Here is a 20,981-nt window from a genome sequence, read left to right on the forward strand (position 1 = left end):
CAGTCTGCTCTTGTCCCTGGAGGTGGCGCTGTTGTACCACATGGTGATAGAGGAGGTGAGGATGGACTGGATGATGGCCATGTAGAACTCCACCAGCAACGTCGTCTGCAGTCGTAGTTTTCGTAATTGCCACAAGAAGAACATTCTTTGCTTGGTCTTCCTGATGAGGGACCTAATGGCGTGATAGTGGTTACCAGGAAGCAGAAGGAGTCCACAATGGGAATGGGCAAACAAGCCAACATGAGAGGGGACAGAGGAGCTGTGATTCTGCTGAAGTCCACGATCATCTCCACTGTCTTTTGGGCGTTCAGCTCCAGGTTGTTGTGGCTGCACCAGGCCACCAGCTGCGCCACCTCCCTCCTGTAAGCTGACTCATCTGCATCTGAGATGAGCCCAATGATGGTGTTGTCATCCGCAAACTTGATCAGCTTCACGGACTGGTGGCTGGAGGTACAGCAGTTAGTGTACAGGGAGAAGAGCCATGGAGAGAGAACACAGCCCTGAGGAGACCCGATGTTGAGGGTCCGAGTGTCGGAGAAAGTCGTCCCCAGCTGCACACGCTGACTCCGGCTGGTCAGGAAGTCTGTAATCCATCTACAGAGGGAGTCAAGCAGGTTGAGCTGGCGAAGCTTGTCTTCAAGCAGAGCTGACGTCCACAAACAGGATCCTGGCATAGGTTCCTGGGCAGTCCAGACGCTCCAGAACGTAATGAAGGGCCTGGTTCACTGCATCGTCCACAGATCTGTTGGCTCTGTAGGCAAACTGCAATGAGTCCAGGTGAGAAGCAGTGGTAGATTTCTGGTTAGAGAGAACCAGGCACTTGAAGGACTTCATGACCACAAACGTCAGTGCCACCGGATCCTGGCCTTCTTGGGAACAGGGATGATAGTGGAGGACTTAAAGCAGGCAGGAACATGACAGGACACCAAGGAAGCATTGAAGATGTCCGTGAACACTGGAGCCAGCTCAGCCGCGCAATGCTTCAGGATGGCAGGGGAAACTCTGTCCGGACCCGCTGCCTTCCGAAGGTTCAGCTTCCTGAACTGAGTCAGCACGTCCTGCCCCATGATGTCAAGAGAAGGAGGGGGAGGGGAGGAGGTGACTCATCAAAAGTGACTGTGAACGACTTTGCTGTTTCAGTGACATCGTTCGTCTTAGTTGCGTCACTAAGAGACAGCATAGTCCTTTGTTGTAAAGTGGAACAGGGTGCTGGAGAGACCGAGGTGTTGAGGCAATATGGCTGCTCGAAGTGACAGTAAAAGTTGTTCAAGTCCTGTGCAAGAGCGAGGTTGTTCAATACGAGTTGTGCAATACACAACATCTGAACGTGCTATTGTTGTTACCATTTTTAAGCTGTATGGCCTGAAAGGAAGTGTCAGGTTATGGATGAATAACACTGCCTTTTTGCTCAATGGCACAACCTATGTTGGCTATGTCATGGCAAGAACCCAGAAGAGAAACGGAGCGGTTCTATCAGACCTGTCAGGATTCATTTAACTCATTGACAGTTCAGTCTCTCAACTTAATCCACTATTTTCACCTTTGCCTGTGAAGTGTGATTCCTCAGGATCTGTTTCTAAGGTTTCGCTGATAGTAACATCCATTAGCAGCACAAAGGTCTGGTAACAGTGGCACCTTTTTCAGTTGCATCAGTGGTGAGCGGAAAACATTTATAAATAGGTGTGAGTCAGTCAATCCATCCATCTATTGATATGTACGCTCATGTGAATTGGATGCTATCAATGACATAAATGTTGTAGTGCTTTTAGTTATTCAACTAGTCCTGCCATGTTTATAGGATGATGTGTCTTAATGTTAATAAGTAAATGCAAACAACGTATTTAAACACCACTATATACCATTGTTGGTCCATTTGTGAAGTTCTGGACATCTCAAGAAAACTGCCATGACTCATTGATTTGTGTATTTTACAGTCTATCATAAAATTGAGAGGAAAAAGAAAAGAAAACCTGCAAACCTGTCATTGTCATGTAATCGAATAAAGCTGTACTTTTCAAATCAAGGCTCATGGGCAAAGGCACTTCGCCCTCAAACAGCGTTTTGAGAACCGTGCAGCAGTTGTTTCAATTTGACCCTATCGGGTTGCCATATAAACATGGCGAAACGAGAGAGCGCAAGTGCGCGCATGCGTGAACGAGGCGCTGGAGCTATCAAATCGTGTATGGACAGCCGCTTCGGTACTAAGGCGGCGATCGTAAGTGTGCCGTTGCGAAGCGTTACCTGCCTGCCACACGATTTTACGGAAACACTTCATTTTTATTTTGTGTTTGTGAACGCATTTCGCCGGCGAAGTCTTTTAATGGATTACCATTTTCATACGACCCACTAGTTTGTTTCTTTGCGCCGCTGTTGTTCCATGGTGTAGCTTCGCTTTTTGAAAACCGCGGCCAGGAAGTATCGCAAACGACATGGATTTACCGAGTAAGTACAGCTGGATGTTAAGCTTGCCCGTAGTCACTCCATTAAAGTTTCTATTTCCGTCATTCGAGAATGAGACTGTCCACAATTTGTTGCGAGTCTACCCTAAACGTTCAACGGCGACTGTGACATATAAGGTCTGTGCCACAACTTTCCTAACTAGCATGTTTTAGCATGTTCTTGCTGTTGCCAGCAACCTTTAGTGAGGAAGGACAATGAGTGTATTTATTCCCGTTAACATATATTATCAAATACATATACGTATTTCAGGCGGTAGTCAGAAGCGTGTGTCCTCCTTTGAGTGTGTACAGACAGTTATGTTTCTGAAGAGGGCTTTTCGGTAGATAAGTTGCACGAGATTTAAATAACTTCACGTTTGTTTGTTTCATCTTAGCGTCCTCCATTCATCCATCCATCCATGAACCCACAGTCGTGCTCCAAATGTTACACACCCTGGCAGAATGAATGTTTTCTTCGCATGAATGGTGCCACATAAAACTTTCTTTCACTCATGGTTAGGGGCTTCGGTGAAGATATATACTAACAAACGACTGCTTTCCCTATTAAAGTGTTCATAGCAACCGAAACTACCCAAATAACTAAATACTTTCTATACCCCGGTCCTTTGTAAAGTTCCATGTATGGTCTCCGGTTTCATCCATGAAGAGTTTTGTGGCAGTTGTAGATGAGGCTCTTTATTTTCATCAGATGATGCAACCCATTGTTGATGGAAAGAAGGTGCCTGCAAATTCTTGGGCTCTCATCAATAAACTGCATGTTTATGAACTCCCTGACATCTAATCTAATCTCAATGATACTGAGGTCATGGGTCTGAGATGGACACTCCAGAACCTTTGCTTTATTCTGCTTTCAACTAACCGATGACAGGTGGACTGAAGAGAGCTGATGGATGAGGCGATGGTCAAAAATCTGTTTCCTCGTCGTTGTCACATCACACTGGTTTCCTTGAAAAGGGTGTTTCCGCCCGGTAATTTCGCTGAAAATGATTTGAATTTGCCACTTCTCAACCCTTTTGCATGCGTGGCCATCGTGGAGCCTTATTTGTTTACTGGCGTAATCTTGTGGTTATCCACATCTCGCGACAGGAGCGCGGAGCTATGAACGCCGTATTTCAAAATCCTAGCTCAGGTGCAACCCCTTCTGACCATTTCTGTACTTCTTTAGCAACTTCCTGACTACATTATACACCAACAGATCTACTTAAAATAAAAATTGGATAGTTAATAAATGTTCAGTCATGCTACCAACCTTGTGAGGTCAGAGTCAAATATGATTGTGATGTGTTCGTTTTTACACCCTATAATAGATACCGAACCCATGGCATTGGGCTCCCCTACATCTCCCAAACTGACCTCCGGGGCTCAATTTCTGCCTGGATTCCTCATGGGGGATTTGCCAGCTCCCACCAGTCCACAGCCCCGTTCCTTCACCCTCTCTGCACCAATCCTGGACAGCTCAAGTTTAATAAAAGGTGCGTATGGCAGTACATAAACTGAGTGACTGACTGTGTATAGTTCTGACAATATCTCTGTGAAGGAAGTGGGGGTGCTGCGCCGCCACCTGTAGTCCCTACCCCAAAGGAAAAGAGTGGAGCTCCGCCTGTCCGAAGCATTCAAGATGACCTTATAATTGCTGGAACACCTCAAACTGGACCGGTAGGTGCTGCAGCAGGGAATCTCGGCTTGAATGATGATCATATGACTGATACCACATATCTATTTCTAGTCTTTTTCAATGATGCAGTCTCCCCTGGCAGCACGGTTCCCCTCCACTCCAGGAGCAGGTACATTGATAATGCAATTGTAAGCTGTGTTTTAAGAGCTGTTAGCAGTGTTTGGAGGATGTGGAAATGTGTCTGCACAAAGCGTAAGGTTTATGTGATTCTTTAGTCGTGAAGCATGTGTCCTGATAAGAATCATGGGATTGATGACATGCTGCATGCTGTTAACAGAGCTGATCAGAGACTTGATGGAGCAACTTTTTCACCACTGCTAAATATTGTCTTGAAAGATGAAGAGATGTGTTTGTATTTGTGAGGAGGAGGAGGAACATGCAAATGCCGCTGCTCTCTGCGTGTGCTTCACTATTTACTTACCTCATTGGAAGCGCATGCATTATTTTCCAACGCATGTGGTACACAAACAAATGCTCTGTCACAGATCGATGCAGCGCCACTTTGGGTCATCTCCAACACACCCAGTGACAGCCGCTCAGTCAGCATCTGGAGTTTGTGTGGTACCACGTGGTTTCACCATTAAACTGACTTGTTTGTTTAAGAGCGGTAATACTGTCTCACTAGGGTGACATGTTAGCCAGCTTTATTTTTTATTATCAACAGGTTTGTTTTGGCTGCTCGATCATCTTAAATGGTTGCAGTGATTGACATAAGTGATCAGTTGAAGCCGGAAGTGATTCATGTGCACGCTTCATACCCCATGTTAATACTTTAACGGAGTAAGACAAACCGTCTGCTTCCATAGTATGGCACACTTAATCATCAGCCAATTTTTAATTCATGAACACTGTCTCTTCAGGGTCTTTGCCCCCATGTCCAGGTCACTCTATTGTGGGGGGTGCTTGGCCTGAATAACCACTTATCACTCATCTGACTTCATGCAGCCACAGTGCATTGGGCCTCAAACCATTTGGATCCGAGTGAAGCGACTGGAATTGCACCACTAGTATGAAAGAACCTGTTGTGAACACTGTTTACTGGCTGACTCTGTCACTGACTGATCTTCATTAATGAATCTATTTCTGAACGTCTGCCCCTTTTTCTTCTTCTTCTTCTTTTTTTTTTTTTTAACTGACTTGGTCCAGCCTTCACAAAGAGTGTGCATCTATTTGCTCCCTCTCAAGAGATTTTGAATGCATATACAATACAGGTGCAGTGGTTGGTAAGAAAGCAAAGCTGTTCCCAGTAATCATTATATTGTCTACTGTCTGTTCTCCACTAGGCTGCATGTCTCCTGGTGTCCAGCAGTTTTGTCTGTCTCCAGCTCAGGTGGATCCATTCTACAGTCAGGGAGAGTCTCTGTCGGCTGACGATCAGCTTGACCAGACATGGGTCACGGTCTTTGGGTAACTTTCTGCATGTAGACTGTATAAGATTCTTTTTATGTACTTACATGTATTATCTTCTCTCTTTGTGATCCAGATTCCCTCCAGCCTCAGCCTCCTATATTCTCCTTCAGTTCGCTCAGTATGGAAACATCCTGAAGCACATGGTGAGATGTCAACACAAACTCACACTGTTAGCATTCCAGTATGACCTTCAATATAATGTTTGAAGGTTGTGTCAAATCTCAGCATTAAGCATAACGTAGTGTGAGAGAAATGTGTTGCGCGAGTGGAGTTGTTTAGGAGGGCATTCAGAATGTGGCATCAAGTTTGGCAAGCGAGTAGCTTCCCTGTATATGAACACTACATATGTGAGCCTTTGTTATGCAAATGTGTTCTTTCATTGCAAACTGCAACCTTTCTTGACTGAAGGTAGCAGAGCTCAACCCCCTCCGTAATGAAGGTGACTGGCAAAACTCGAACAGTCCTCCAAAATTCTAGAAAAAACTGTTTCTTGAAAGACTTGCCCAATTCTCGGGGAGGAAAAAATGATAAGCAATTTGGTTCTTTCTTTCTTTCTTTTAGAGGATGTTACGGCAGGTGACAACAATGGTATGTGTGAGGAAGATTTTTGCACCTAAAAAGCATTTGACACAGTAGGCAGTGCTGGGGTCAGAGGGCCTGCCCAAGGCTTTTTAAACAGGAGGTGGCAAATATTAGCTGAAGTACTGTAAGAGTGCCAATAGAGTAAAAGTTCCCCATGGCATAGTACAGGGACCGAAATTGTTCATTCTGTATATTTATATGATATGATATAATTAGAAATGACAACACTAAAACTTGTTCGTGCTACCTGAGAAGGAGCGTGCAACCATATAGAAAGATGAACTTCATGGTGCAACTTTTAAACCAGAGATGACTGTTGTCTTGAAAGCTAGTGTGTATTTGTGTTTTTGACTGTTAGGGAGAAGAACATGTTTTTGAAGACCCAGTGGATTAGGTTTGTTTTTCCAAGACAGCACAGCTGCAGGAATCTCCCTATGCAGTGCCAAGGTCCACGCTGCAAGCATTTCACAGCCGACAGTTTCTCAGATGCACTGCATGGCTGTCTTTACTGCCGTCCTAAGCTTCCCTTTTGCCACTGTGCTGTCACAGATCATGCCTCTATATGGCATGCTCTGGTCAGGTTTTATGCTGCTGAGCAGAGTGCCACTCACTGATACTGATCATATGAATTGATGTGGAAAACAGGAACCATAAACTTCAATTTACTTTTTTTTTTCTTCAAGGGTAAAAAAACGACCAACTCTTCACAGACACAATGCAGCAACCTTTTAGTCAAAAGAGCAAGTGAAACACCTGAAATTCAATGTGAGAGTGCACTGTCTGGTCCCATCAGGCGCTTCATAAATATCGTAATATATTCACCACGTTGACGCCTTTTAATGTTCTTCTCCCACAAGGTGTTTTTTTTTTCTTTTGTATGTGCCAAATTCACCTCACAGACTGTATTGCAGGTGAATGGTTTCTCATTCGTGTTAGAACCCATATTTCTATCATTATTTTAATAAATATTATAATTTATTTAATTGATCAAGTAATTGCTCATTCAAGAGTATTTGTCACTTAATTCGCAAGACAAGAGGGTGTGATACTTGTTTGTACCTAATTTACTGTGTACTGTAGATAAAGGATAAATTGCATGCAAAGTACAAAAAACATAACACAATGAATTAGTCACCAAATGTCATTGGATTCCTGCTATCTTTCATACCTGCCTCCATTAATCATGTATTATTTATACTCATTTGTGTCAATATGGTTCCAAATCATGTTGTAGAAGGATATTAATGCTCCCTTGTTGTGTCCTTAGATGGCGTCTCCAGGCAACTGGATGCATCTTCAGTATCAGTCGCGCCTGCAAGCCAGAAAGGCCCTGTCTAAAGATGGCAAAGTTTTTGCTGATGCCATCATGGTTGGAGTGAAGCCTTGCATAGACAAAGTGAGTTTCTATGGCACTCCATTGAATTAATCACATGTCCACTCAAAGTGGCACAGAACTTCTGAGGGATTTTACGTGTCTCCTGACATCCTCGTGACCTCTGTGACGTCAGCAAAAAAAATCACTGTGAGTAAAGCAAATGTCACTTCGTCTACATGTTATAAATGTATCGTAAATACATTTTGAGATCAAGTTGACTCAAATACAAAATTGGTTAGTATTTCTCGCCACAACAATTGATATTTACAAAGAGAAATTGGTGTTCAAAGTTACACACTTGCTGTTTAATAATTAGACTTAGACCTAGACTTTCTTTATTGTCATTGCATAAAAACATATCACTGTATTATGGCAACGAAATATCGGTCTGAGGCCTCCGGTTTCCAAAAACTATGTCCAAAATAAACAAATATCAGATAAATACTACTTGTCAACAGACAGTTTGCATAAAATGTCAAAATTTAGTTTCAAAGAAAAAGTCTAAGAGGGAAACTGAATTTACATAAATAAGATAAATTCACAGCAAATCTGCTAAAGGGATTACTTTCATTTATTTCTGAACACTTGTTCCACTGCCCTTCATCGTCACTATAGCCACTGGCGGTGTTCGGTGCTCACGGCACAATAGAGCCTGACAGTTGTATCGCTAAAGAAAATCCAAAGACTATGGTAGGAAAGACTGTTTGAAACTCAGAAAAAGGAACGGCTGAGGATGGCATGCAAAGATATTTTTTTAAATTTACTTTTGCAAAATTCTTTAAGCTGTGCTCAAAATATGGCTCAGTGTAGTCCATAAGCGGCTCTGATTACGGCAAGCGTCGCATCATCAATCACGTGATTGTTTCTGGATCATCATGACCTCAAGCCACTTTTTATGATGGGCCCCCGTCCAGTTCTGAAGACTGGCTCCCAGAGACCAGTTAGGCATCACCTAAGCTGAATTAAAGGCCACTGTACGGAAGTCACCTGTCCACAGAATCGCTCCGTCCATCAGACTCCGAACTCCAGGCAAGATCGTGTGGCATTGTTCGCAATTTAAGAAATAAAAAAAATTAGTCATCGACTGCCACACAAGGACTCACATCTTAAGGTTTCAATGATCATGAGAACCTAGAGGAATCAACCATTATATGGATGGAACTACTCAATGATCTCAGGGCAGCTGCGCCAACAGTCAGTAAGAAAAGTAGGGATACCCTGCTACCTGTGAGTACTGACATTTGAATGCTTGTTGATACCAAGTCAAAGTACTTCATGATATCATAAAAACATTTAAAATGATGATGAAGTGTTTGTGCAGTATGTTCTGTGGTCATCATTTATTATTTATTTATGTATTTTTCTTAAGTTTTCTTTGTTGTCATAAAATGGTTCCTCAGTTTGAAGATGACTCCTTGGTTGAACTTGCGTCTTTTCTGTCTCTTGGTCAGAGTGTTATGGACAATGGAGAAGCAGTGTCCTCGCCTCTTTCATCCGCAGCCCTTCCAGCCACCCCTCGCTCTGCGATCAGACCCCTCAGTGCCACCTACAGGACCTGCAGCAATGACAACCAGGTGACTCATGGCCCCTGGGCATTTGACTGTGGAGGAAATGTTTCTAAAACCTTGTTTTGCTTTCTCATCAGGTGGTCACAGACAGACAGACACCAAGGAAAGATGACAGCTTTGTTTCTAAAGCAATGGAATACATGTTCAGCTGGTAACAGCACACAACTAATGACTTGCTAAAACTTCAATAAAGTTTGCTTTGAAATACTTTTACAACTGTCATTCCTTCCTCGTACACATGGTGCCGCTGTGTGCTAACATATAGAAGAAGCTTGCTACTTGTTGCCAAACCCTCACACTTGCAGTCTCAAACATAAACAAAGAGACCTGCCCGTTTCTGTGAGTTTTGACTCAGTCGCTTCTCACTGCTGTTTTGATGCAATGATATCATTTGAAAACTGTGGCTATGGCAGTCAGTCCATTTCTGCTCTCAGGATTCATGAATAGCAGGCGGCTCCCCAAACTTGTCAGTGGTCGCTGCTGCGTACGTTGGTTGTCCCTTGTTCACTGAACTTGTAAGCTTGTTTACATTGACAGCGTACAGATCAGCGGACAAGACCTCTTGTGGTGTCCTCCACGTGCCTCTCGGTATGTATGTAACAGCAGTCACAGTACCCTGTGTGGCGTAACTGCACCGTTTCATGCACTTGGAAAGAGTTTTACATGTACTTACCAGCAGGAAGCAGCCCCCAATGTTGTTTTTTTTTTTTTTTTTTTTTAAACTGTTATTGCTGTCACGAAGCAAATCAAATGAATCAGACGCTACTCTGACACAGCAATCAGAACTTTTTTTCGGACAACAATTGTAAACATCAGTTCTGTCATTTGAGAATTATGAAGATGTTTGTCTTCGTATTTCTGTCTTCCGGGGATCCAGTATGAGTCCATCAAAGTTAGCAGAACACTCTTGAGTGTCTCACTCTTTTTGTTTTTTTTTCCCCTCCCTCACAGTGAACTTTGTTCTGATTCTGATTTGCGAAAGCATTTTTCTGATCCCCCACTATTTAAAGGTCTGGAGCAATGACTTGGTACACTTGAAAGAACAACTTCACAAAAGGTTACTCCAAGAGCATTTTGAGAAACCGAGAAATACTTCCCCTACTGCAATTGGGAGAATTTTAAACATCGAGAGGAAGAGGATGTAGAATATTCTCTGCCGATAAGAAGGAAAAGATTGGTTTTGTTCGACAGGAAGTGATCTATTTCAGGCAGGCTGTTGCCTGACAGCGACAGCCTCCCAGACATAAGCTCAACACACTGCCACCAACGCACAACAAAGATTTGTCAAGTTTTATTTGACTTGGTCAAGCTCAGATGTTTCTCTACAATGGAAGGGTGAGTTTGAGACTCACCTATATGGTGTTCAGGGCATGTGGTGGGTTCCAGGCCCAGCAGTTATGTTATTTTTTCCTTTTTTTTCTGTTTGATCAATATGGAAATTAAATGTTAGTTCTAGGTCTGTCTGTGTTCAAAATAACTTGAAACATTATCAGCTTAAATGGATGACATTTTCATAAAATACATGAAATGGGACAATGTACAAATGATAGAATTTTGGCAGCGATCCGGATGAATTTATTTATTTCAGTACACAAGCTATACACAGTCTCAAATCCTCCATACTCCCTGGTGGTCTTGTCGTAAGCATTTGGTGCTCTCTCTATTGTGGCCTGGGTTCAAAACTGGTCAATGTCAAAATAGCTTAGGCTTAATTGTATTTCATTTGTCTGATATTTTCAGTATTTTTCAGCAGTCTGCAGATGCTTTATGTATCGTGCCTCGGCCTCCAAATTGTAGCCCCTTTTTCTGGCCGTCCTGCACTGAGAGAAAGAACAATGAACAAGAATAATATACAACACTACGTATATACAGTATTTATTAATATTTTCTGTGCATTTTTGTGGTGGGGGGATTGTTGTGATTTTTTTTTTCCAAAGAAATGATACTGCATGTATATATTGAAACATAATGTGAGTAATCTCTAGCGCTACCTGGCTCCATGTTATACAATAGCTAGGGGTGTTTGATCATTTCGTATCCTTTTTCTTGAGCAAAGTGTTTACCACTGTGTGTTTCTGTTCTTCATTTGTAACGTGAGTTCCCTCTTTCTTGTTTTGTTGAGGTTTTTCCGTTTGTATTTCATTCCCAGTTTGGTGACGCCCTTGGTTGTCCGTCCTGTTTGTCTTTGTATGTGCATTTCATTTTTCACTCAGCATTTAATTCTCCTCTTGTGCGCCCCAGTCTCCTTGTACTCCAGAGATCACAAGCACAGGGTACATCCAGGCAGTCAAGGGGCGAACATCATGACACTTGGTGCCAGTCTGCGACTGTGACGTCTCCGTCATGGGATTTGTTGTCCGGTCTCCAATGTTATGGATGATGCAGATGGGAAATATCCTGTTCCCTGGCGAAGTCAGTTGAGGAAAGAGTGCAGCAGACAGGAAGACCATTAGCCACAATTCTCAGATTTGTTTCAGAGGTCATGGTTCTGACTTCCTGCATCTTTTTTTTTTTGGCTTTTGGAACTCTGCCAGTTTTCATAGTTTACACCAAACATCCACTGTTGCCTGGTCACAGGAAGTCCTCCAGTGTACACTTGTAACCCCCCACCCACCCCCACACACACGTATTGCTATCCTATCGATTGTGCGGTTTGACTTGATACTTTCATGTCAGCAAACAAATGTGCAGAAATCTTCTTGACACCCTTTCAGCTACATGAAAAGAGAAAATCTGTTTTGCTTGGATAAAATCAATACGAACTTTTAACTTTTACTGCGACTTTCTGACATGCCATTTACATTTTAATTTCCAAAATAACTTGCTAAATGACAGATTTTAGAGAGACACCCTCAGACATCTTTGTATTACTTTCTCTTCATTCAAATTACGTTTACATGCTGAAATACTACTACTACTTTTTTCTTATTGTGTTAAACACCCAAAGCCAAACTAAGGATTCTATTGCGAGTTTGAATATGAAATCTAGTACGTACAATGAAGATCTCGAACACTCATCATGTGACAACATGTGTTGTTGTGTTTCTAACTTGAGGGTTTAATTTTAGACATTCTGGTCACTGTAGTGCTCTGTTGTCAGCAGTCTTGCTTATGGCCATGCTAATTGAGGTATGTGCTGTGTCTGGGAGTTACGGGATGATTGTCTGGAACCTCACAGCATCACACCGAGTCTCAACAACAACACATTCTGCTGGAAGGTCCGACTGGACCTGACCTGGTTCAGGTGACTGCTGCAGGATCAATGTTTGGAGTGTCCAATACACACATACAAACACCCCAGGTTCACAGCCAGTGCCACCACTTCACTGCGGCGACGCGGACTCATAATGTCACCGGCTGTGGTGTCTGACTGAGAGTGAGGGCCACGCCTTCCATTTGGTTTCATTGACTAATCTTATTTTCACATATTCTCTCAGCTTTTTTAATATTGTTGACTTGTTCTCCATAACTTCTCCCTGCCATGTCTGCGATCGTGCTGCAGTGTTGGCCTACTCCAAAACACAACCATGAATATTTATGCAGCAAAAACAAATAAATAAATAAAAAATCAGACATGTAGGCCAAAGGACTAAATACTTCATCAAACAGCTGATAAAGCAGGAAAACTAACAAAGGATGCAACACATTGGGGATTTAAAAGAGGTCATAAAACAATCAAGAGGCCTGCTGACACTCCAGCTCTATTGTTCTGTCATGGCCCACATAAGGACACACCTGTATTCTCTCTGCATGACGGCAGAATGCTGCTCTGTTAGTCTCAAGTCACAAGTCGCTTCAACTTTGCGATGAAAGGTCATCGTCCACTGCTGGTCCCATGGCACCTCACCGGTTTGTGTTGCTTCAAAACCATTACTTATCAAAACAATAACTAGTCAAGCCTGATAAATGATTCTGAAAAAACAAATAATCCCAATCAGAGCTAGAAAAAGTTGGGTCACACAACATGGACAGGTTTTTAGATGAACATTTCATTACATTTCTGAAAAGAAACTAAGTAAAAACAACAACATTACGTATTTTATATCTCTCAACTTTGTCATCAGCATCATTTACCTCGGTCTGTGAGAGCAAAATCCTTGATAGTACTGTAAGTACCTGGTTTTATTTTGCCCGTTCTCCTCACTCTGATATATTCATGTGGAAGAATGGAAGAATGAAAGCCTGCTTCATTTCGCTCATGTGTCAGGTTTTGGAAGTGAGGAAGCAGTGGGTCAGAGCTGATATAATACACACTTTTCAGTTGAAGCCAAACCCAAAAATTAACTTAAGAATGTATATTTATATCGAGCACTAGTGGAAGAAAGACCTTTCTAACTAACATTAATACAGGTGCACTGCACAGAAAACATCTGGGAGGTTGTGTGAGGAACATAAAGCGGACAACTTGAACAGGAAAACTTGGGAAAAATGTGTTACTATAATACGACAAATTACAGTTATCTTTATTGTCAAGACCTTAAATGACATTGATGCTAAATTGCTACTTTTAAATGTGATTTTGGTGCATGTCAAGTTGTGTGCAATGTGAAGTTGCTGGCACAAGAAGGGCGAGCGGCAGTGAATACACAACTATCTTTAAAAATATAGGCCCATCAGGACCAGTGTTCCTGGTTATTGATGCCTACATTTCTGTGTCTGCTCCTGATCCTAAATAGATGTCAGTCCATTATTTTCCTCTTTGTTGTCAGAGCTGGAATACAACTGAATGGGCCTTCTCAAACCTTTCCATAGTAATTGTGCCGCCAATATTGCTTCATGTGCTTATCCAACCACACTCTTTCTTGGCTCTGTTCATTTCCCAGAGGCTCAGAAGCCAGACAGCTCAGTGTTCTTCTGCCATGAAAATAATATTAGGGTCCAAGATACTTTGGTTCTTCTGTTCTGTTCCTACAGCCACCAAGGGTTACAGTATTTCCAACTTCTTCCCACCTTACTCGGCTAGGGTGATTGGGCCCATGCCTATATCCCAGCAGAAACAAGCAAGGGCTCGCTCTTCTTAATACGAAGTGGATTAACATGTGGCACGTGTGGCTTCCTTTGTGCTGATCCAGCCACATCTAGTGGCGTTTTTGAGCGATGCCGAGGAAACCCCTCCAGGAGGGCCACTTCAATGGCTTGGCAGTCAACATGCCATCTGCTGTTTCAGCTCTCCTCCACGAGTAGCTGGCATTGATCATGTTCCTCCGTGGGCCCCCTCCGAGCGCTCCACCCAAGAGAAACTGAGTTCTCACATGATGACACTTTTAGGTGGAATCTAAGTTTCCTGTCTGAAGAAGTAAAGTCATCCATCCATCTGCATGCACAAGTAATGTAATGGGGTGTTGCAACAAACGGACCCACTGACCTTTAGCAGGAAGAGTGGTCATTTGGCGGAAGGCTCACCTCCTGTAGTGTACAATGGCTGTTGTCCCAGCCAGGATGTGACATCATCACCCAGAACTGTGAAACAGAAAGCAGCTAATGGGGATGGAGCCTGGTGTACGGCCTTGCAAGGCCAAATGTTCATCATGCAGCATTTATGTCAGTTCAAGATAGCATCTCAGAAGATCCACATCCTGTTGTCATATTTCCATCCATAGGGCGGACTCAAGGACAAGCTGAGAGGAGGTTTGATTCCCTTCTCCTGAAAAAAAACCTTTATGGTACAGAAGAGTATTGATCAGCATTTTAAAAATGCACTTTGTTTCTAAAATTTTTTGTAATTATTATTTTTTTCATTTGCATTTTAGGTGACTTTTCAGATCAAACAGGTGTCAATATGGAGTACTGTAGGTGGAGTGACACAGATCGACCATTCCCAAGCTAGTGTAAATGAATAATAACAACAACAACAATAATAATAATAATAATGGTAATATAATATAGTAGTAAAATAGTAATAACAACAATGATATTAACATTCAATATTATTATATTAACAATCATTATTATTGTTATTATTATTACTAGTAGTAGTACAAAAATAAAAATGTGATGCTCTCTTGTCAATTTGTTGGATCGTCCATTTTATTTTATTTTTTTATTAGAATGATTAATGTATTTTTTTAGATCCTATTGACTCCATGTTTTTTGTATTGCTCATTGTTCCCAGATGCTTCAGCATCCGAGATGAAAATAAGCCATTTTGGTCCTAGTTATCTGGCTGTACAGTTCATCCACAAGAGGCGTGTCACACGTTGCCAGTTATCTTATGTTATGTTTGTTAGTCATGTTCAGTTGGTTCCTTCTACTAGTACTACTGCTACCTACAGTTTTATTTCTATAGTGCTCAGCATGTCTTCCTGTTTGTGTCTTGTCTGTCTTGTCTCGCCTTAATCCTGTTATTGTCTGCTGTTACGGTGTCCTCTGCTGAACTGCTGTATTATTATGGTGATCATAAAAATATGTGACTGCATTGATAATGCTAAAATAATAGGAATACCAATTGTAAAAATAAAAATTGTGTCAATAATGTAGGCTCTAAATTGTAATGCCAATGAATACTAATATGATAATGACAACAACCAATAATTATCATATGCGTTTATTCCCTCAAATCCTTCTTCACTTCCCTGAACCTCAACAGTTGTGCTTGTCTTTTGCCATTTCTAAGTATTCTTTGTCGACAGAGAGATTGTAGGATTGACCAGAGGGATTACTCAGTGCACTGGTCTCAGGCTCAAGAGGAGTGTTTGTTGCAGAGCGGAATGAACAGAGTGAATCCTCTTGTTAGTCATCTCAGAGTCAGTCGTCACTTTGTCTTGCCAGCATACATAGAGTGATCCGGCTCAGCAAGTGAACGTGCTAGAAACAGCCCTGTTGACGTAGTATTTCTCATGAGCCACTTGAGCTCATCAACATGTGTGATCCAGAATGTGAAATTTGTTCAAAAGTTGTGAATGAAAAAGAGGGGAACACACCAAACATACTTTCCATTTTTTTTTTTTTTAATTTAAGATCTTATAAAAGGTTGTTGACATTTACATTTTTGTGTTTAAAAAAACACTAAAAGGCGGCCTAGATGGGGACTCCATAGGAGGCCAGAGGTCAGGTCCCAAGGTGCATATAAAACAGCTGGAGCTGATGGCGGTGGAAAAGGTGGAAAAGGCTGCTGCGCTTCGCGCCACATCTGAATGGTCATCACGTAATGATCAGACAATTCCATGACAGTTGCGGGGGAGTGACAAGAAAACTTAGTGGAAGAATGGGGACTCGCGCCTCACATGGCAGATGCAGTCTGGAAGGGTGAGTGACTTGACGTCTTTGTCAGTCAGTCAGATCGGACGTCAGTGATTCTTCATCCGGATCGTCTTTGCATCTTTGTATCCGATTGTGATGCTGAGGGGCCACATCATCGCTCACTGGATGTGAATGGCCATTTCTACTGCTTGTGAGGCAGAAGGTTCTGTGTCCCTTGAGGGTCTCAGAGCTCATTTGACACGGACTATTTCCTCCTCTGCAGTGCTGTTTGGTGGTGCTTCTATGGAAGATAGCTGTCAAGCAGCTTCTTGGTCTTCTACCTCTACCTTTGCGCAGAGCTATTTGAAGGACACGTCTTTCCTGTCTGGAAGTGGTTCTTTGTTGTTGGCTGGTCATTGAACTCTGTTCAAGGCCCTATGGTGGCGAAGGCCAATCCCTATGGTTTTTAACCAAGAGGTGAAGGCCATTTCAGGGCGGAGCACATATGAAATGGAAATACTGGTTACTGAATGTCACCACAGTTCTATGAATATGTGCATAGCCCTCTAACTGGCTGCCCAGCAGGCCTGTCTTCCACTGACTTCCTAAAGGAGCAGGATAGCGCAAGCAGGGGTGATTTATAGATGCTCAGGCCGAGGCCAGTTCAGTTACGTTTTGTAGCCACTATTTCTTCATGAAGGGTTAGAGGAAAACATATATAATTTGTCATTCAACATGGTCACACAAATTGAGATTTGAGGGTGGATGAGTGGAAGTGAAAAGACCTTTCCAAGTGGGAGTTAGTTCCAGGGCCTGGCCACAGCAGGAGGTGGAGCTTTGTCTTCAACTTCCTTCACTTCCTTCTTGACTGTTAGTTAGAAGACCTGATTTGTTAGCACTTAGCACTTGTTAGCACGGTTGCTAGGTTAGTCACAGCTCACTACTGTGATCAAAAGTGCAACTTTGTACTTTAGATACACCACATCTATCATCTATAGACAGCACAGTCTCAGGAATATTTCAATTCATTCAGAAACTAATCCCCCAAAGGAAGCCTGTCAGCACACCTGTGCACGAGCAGAGTGAGTGCTAGCCAAGCTGTGCTGGTTCCGGTTCCCGTGTTCAGACGGGAAAAAGAGCTCGTTCATAAAGTTGGTTCCCGGCTGGAACCAACAATGGTTGGTTTGAGCTTGTGAACCATGACATCATCGGTGGGTGGGTCGTATTCACTGTTAACAAAATTAGAAGGCAGTTGAGGAAGTACCAGAAATGGTGTTAAATTGAGTGACCCTTGGTAGCACCCCGCCACTTTAGATCCGCTTAAATTAATCTGAACGTGGGTGGGTTCAATAGAGGGCACGCAAGTTCTGAAAATACTCATCGCCACCAGTTTCTGAACCAGATTAAGAGATCTCTACGAGTGCTTGATTGTTTGGAACAGTGGTGTAGTCTGGTATTTTGTAGTTGTTGTTAGTAGTATATGTATGCGTTATGAGACACAGGTCAGTGTATGTTTTGGTCATTGGATTTTTATTATAAAAATGAGGTTATTCAATATTTATTTAAAAAATAGATGGAGATAGATAGGTATAGATAGATAGATGTAGCAAAAGCAATAACTGAGGTACTGTATGAATCTTCTGCAGATCCCTATGCTTGTGTGTTTCTCTGTGTACAATGAGTAAACAGGTAGTATTGCTGGCCTGCTGTACTTTCCTCTGGTGTGTGGGACCAGGTCAGAGTAGACCATGGCAAAGAGGTCTGCTTGACTCTGTTCATGCAGGAGTCAAATCATCCCTATATGCAGGAAACCAGGCCTTACTTGCAGACAACATCAACAAGGGTGTAGTTCAACAGATGCCGCTTCAGGTGCCTTTTTGTCTTGTCATTAGCAGTGTATTTCAGTGATAGTTCTTATTGCTAGTCACTGTATACACTTCATCAACGCATACATATTTAAAATGCATTGCCCTCACACCAGTCAACTACACAATTCACTTGCACAATGACCACTGTTTTTAAGCGAAGGCTCCGATATTTGGGAAAAACAGACCAGGAGCATAATTCCTGGGGAAAGAAGTGACTATAGCAACACACAACTCAATTTTATAACATCCAGTTATTGTGTATAGAATCATGTGGTTGCGGTCAACAATAGCCCTCCTGCAGCTAGTTGATCAGGAGGAAACGGATATAGAAAATGGCCTTGTAAAATACTGTGTGTCCAACCTAAATGGTCAGATGTGTCAGATCGGTCTTACAAACATGGTGGAATGATGGAATGCTCATCGAAATCCACTAGCTTGAATTAATAAATTGGCTTGAATGGGTGCAATAATCTAAACAGACCCACTGCAGATCATTTGTTCTACAGATAAAGCAGTACCAAAGGCTGGAAATGGGTGTCCCCACAAAACATCCCACAGGAGCTGTTGCCTCACTCACTTGAAGCTGCAGAACTTTACAGGCTGCACCTGGGATCCTTGCTTACTATGTGCTCAACGTTGGACTGGATCCATTTACTACTGAAGAGGAAAACCCTGAAGTTGAGAATATCCTATCAAATATCCAGATATTATGTTCTTTAAAGAGGTAAAGAGTGACTTTCTTTTCTTTCTTTCTGTGCTATTCAAGGAGGCATTGATCTTCCTTGTAAACACAACTCAGTGTGATGTGTCCTATTACTTTGCACTGTTCTCAATTAATCGGTCAAAATAGGTCCAACGATACAGTATGTATATTCATCACAATACACTGTAGGGCTTTTATCGACTTTGCTCAGAAAGTATCTTTATCCGAGCTGGAGTAGAAATTGATAACACTGTGGCAGTTTGTAAGCTCACACTATCGTCAAATACTGTGGAAATATGACGAACCTCCGAATGCATCTCAGTCGTCGCCACCCGGTTCAGTTACGGCTCTAAGCAAAACGTCCCTGCATCTTTAGGGTCTCTTTAAATCCTTCAGAAAACTATGTAAGTCTGTAATATTATCTGAAATCATGTTAATGGCTTCACATTCCTTAAGATACATTTTTAAGAATACGGTCACATGTACCCATAAGACAGTATTATTGTGCTGGATACATAAAAGAAACACCATGGCACAATAATGCAGAGCATCCTACGTCATTTCACTACAAGTTTTGTACAACTAGCTTTATGTATGTGACAGATATATATTTTTTCTGTGCTTAAATAAAATTGATTAAACTGGATAAGTTAAATAAACCTCAATAAATTGACCTTTCTCAAAAGTCCTACACAAAGCCAACTGCGTAGAAATTAAATAGAAATCAATCTTTTTCTCAATACTTTATCATAAAGTACAGTATTTCAAAAATTGAATGGCCCCTTCCGAAGTAATTTAAACATTTTAACTACCAGCTGTAAAACTAGTCTTTGTGATCTACTCTTTTCTTCAAGTTTCACAGTTCAACTGCAGGCACAAGTTGATCATCATCATCAGGTGGTTCTGACACGATTCCACATTTCAAGCATTTTCAGTCATTTTTCATGAGTTCCTTTAGAGATTAAGTCACTCCTTTGATAATAAAACGTCCATACTTGAGCATGAGGAAGTTCGGATGCCGAAAACCGTGATGCCGTTGTACAGAGGACTGCGATGGTACTGGACAATGGATAATACCACCGTCCCCCACTGTGTAGACAGGTTTGTCTGGTGGCAAAACCAACCTTTCACGGCTACCATTTCCCTCCATTTTGTGTTTTCTTCTTCTGTAGGCAGGGCTTCAGGTGTATGCCAGGCCCACAGTGATATATTCCCATACACACCCCAAGTTGTTTTTAACAATCTTATCTAACATGATGAGGCTACCTGGTGGAGTAGTTGGCCCTGCGCGTCTCCATCTCACTTTTACACAATGGGATCACCTGCTGCAGCATTCAAACATGTTTCTTTTACAAACACGGTCTCTGACTCCAACTCACAATTGCAAATGTATCTGCTTCTCCCAGGATATGTCTTTTTTCTCAGGTCATTTCTCAGCCCATCCCTTGCGCTTTATTGCTTGGACTTTACGAGGACTTTACATTTTCTCTAAGTGATGGGACGCTTACAGCAACATTGAGCCCTACATGTTGTACTGCCTTTGTTATGTCAGCTTATTCCATATCATAAAGCTCTTTTGTGTTATATTTTGACCTGCACTATTGGCAGATGGGTGATGAGCGCTCTTCACTGGAATTTGTATGAGTGTGTTACTTTGTAGTTGTCTTCTTGAGATCAACACATTTCCTAGACGTCTCTCACTGTTCCAGTGAATCCTGACGTTGTCATTTGTATTGCAAAAGACAGTTGGAGTTTTTTTCTGAAACCCTTCCGTGTTTTTCTTCATGTATGTGCATGGGGCAAAAGAGTGGCTCAACACTGCCGGACGTCTGATGAGTAACCATGCTACAGGCATTTAAGACAAACAAGCCCTCAATGTTCTCGGCCACAGGGAGGTCATCTTGAAGACAGCACAAACAGCAGAGGAACCCAGAGAGGTCACATGACTACAGCCTGACCGCTCACGTCTGCCCATGTGAGAAAGCTTTTGCTTACACTGGTGTTGAATTGTGTCTGACATTAAGTTGAACTGCTTGACATCTTCTGTCTCCTTCAACCTCCTGTACCTTGTGACATCTGACCTTTAATCTGCCATGACCATCTGGTGACTTGTACTGAGTGACTGAGATCAGGACTGGTTTGGTGTGTGGCAATCATTTGTC

At 42.3% G+C, this 20,981-nt stretch overlaps 2 protein-coding genes and 1 long non-coding RNA gene across 7 annotated transcripts in view; 2 read left to right on the forward strand and 1 right to left on the reverse strand.

Annotated features, from left to right (window-relative positions):
* The first annotated feature begins 2,144 nt into the window (after positions 1–2,144).
* nup35 (nucleoporin 35) lies at positions 2,145–9,277 on the forward strand. 3 transcript variants are annotated; one of them, XM_053877989.1, is made up of 10 exons: positions 2,145–2,442; positions 2,511–2,576; positions 3,767–3,931; positions 3,997–4,115; positions 4,186–4,243; positions 5,418–5,541; positions 5,618–5,687; positions 7,394–7,522; positions 8,953–9,075; positions 9,147–9,277. In XM_053877989.1, the coding sequence occupies exons 3-10, from the start codon at positions 3,778–3,780 to the stop codon at positions 9,222–9,224; spliced, it is 855 nt and encodes a 284-aa protein (XP_053733964.1). In that variant the 5' UTR covers positions 2,145–2,442; positions 2,511–2,576; positions 3,767–3,777; the 3' UTR covers positions 9,225–9,277. The 3 variants fall into 3 exon arrangements, with proteins under 3 accessions (XP_053733964.1, XP_053733963.1, XP_053733965.1); XM_053877988.1 differs by lacking the exon at positions 2,511–2,576 and having other exon boundaries at positions 2,150–2,442; XM_053877990.1 differs by lacking the exon at positions 2,511–2,576 and having other exon boundaries at positions 2,153–2,215.
* A 1,165-nt stretch (positions 9,278–10,442) lies between these two features.
* Positions 10,443–20,217, reverse strand: LOC128766494 (uncharacterized). Of its 2 annotated transcripts, none has more exons than XR_008416003.1 (3): positions 20,086–20,217; positions 14,435–14,529; positions 10,443–10,884 (listed from the first exon to the last, which is right to left on the reverse strand). It is a non-coding gene; the product is annotated as an uncharacterized LOC128766494 (long non-coding RNA). The 2 variants fall into 2 exon arrangements; XR_008416004.1 differs by having other exon boundaries at positions 10,443–10,889.
* Positions 20,218–20,433: 216 nt separating this feature from the next.
* Positions 20,434–20,981, forward strand: part of itga4 (integrin alpha 4) — a 38,974-nt gene continuing 38,426 nt past the window's right edge. For both annotated transcript variants that reach the window (XM_053877181.1, XM_053877182.1), the window contains exon 1: positions 20,434–20,794. The gene's annotated coding sequence lies outside the window, so the exon portion shown is untranslated. The remainder of the gene's footprint in view (positions 20,795–20,981) is intronic.

The sequence above is a fragment of the Synchiropus splendidus genome, chromosome 10 (genome assembly GCF_027744825.2).
Source record: "Synchiropus splendidus isolate RoL2022-P1 chromosome 10, RoL_Sspl_1.0, whole genome shotgun sequence".
In the NCBI taxonomy this organism is placed as follows: Eukaryota; Metazoa; Chordata; class Actinopteri; order Syngnathiformes; family Callionymidae; genus Synchiropus; species Synchiropus splendidus.

Coding starts and splice junctions, on each gene's coding strand:
- nup35 (XM_053877988.1), top strand. Junction 5,688..7,393: donor GAAACATCCTGAAGCACATG/GTGAGATGTCAA, acceptor TTGTGTCCTTAG/ATGGCGTCTCCAGGCAACTG. Junction 9,076..9,146: donor CCTGCAGCAATGACAACCAG/GTGACTCATGGC, acceptor CTTTCTCATCAG/GTGGTCACAGACAGACAGAC.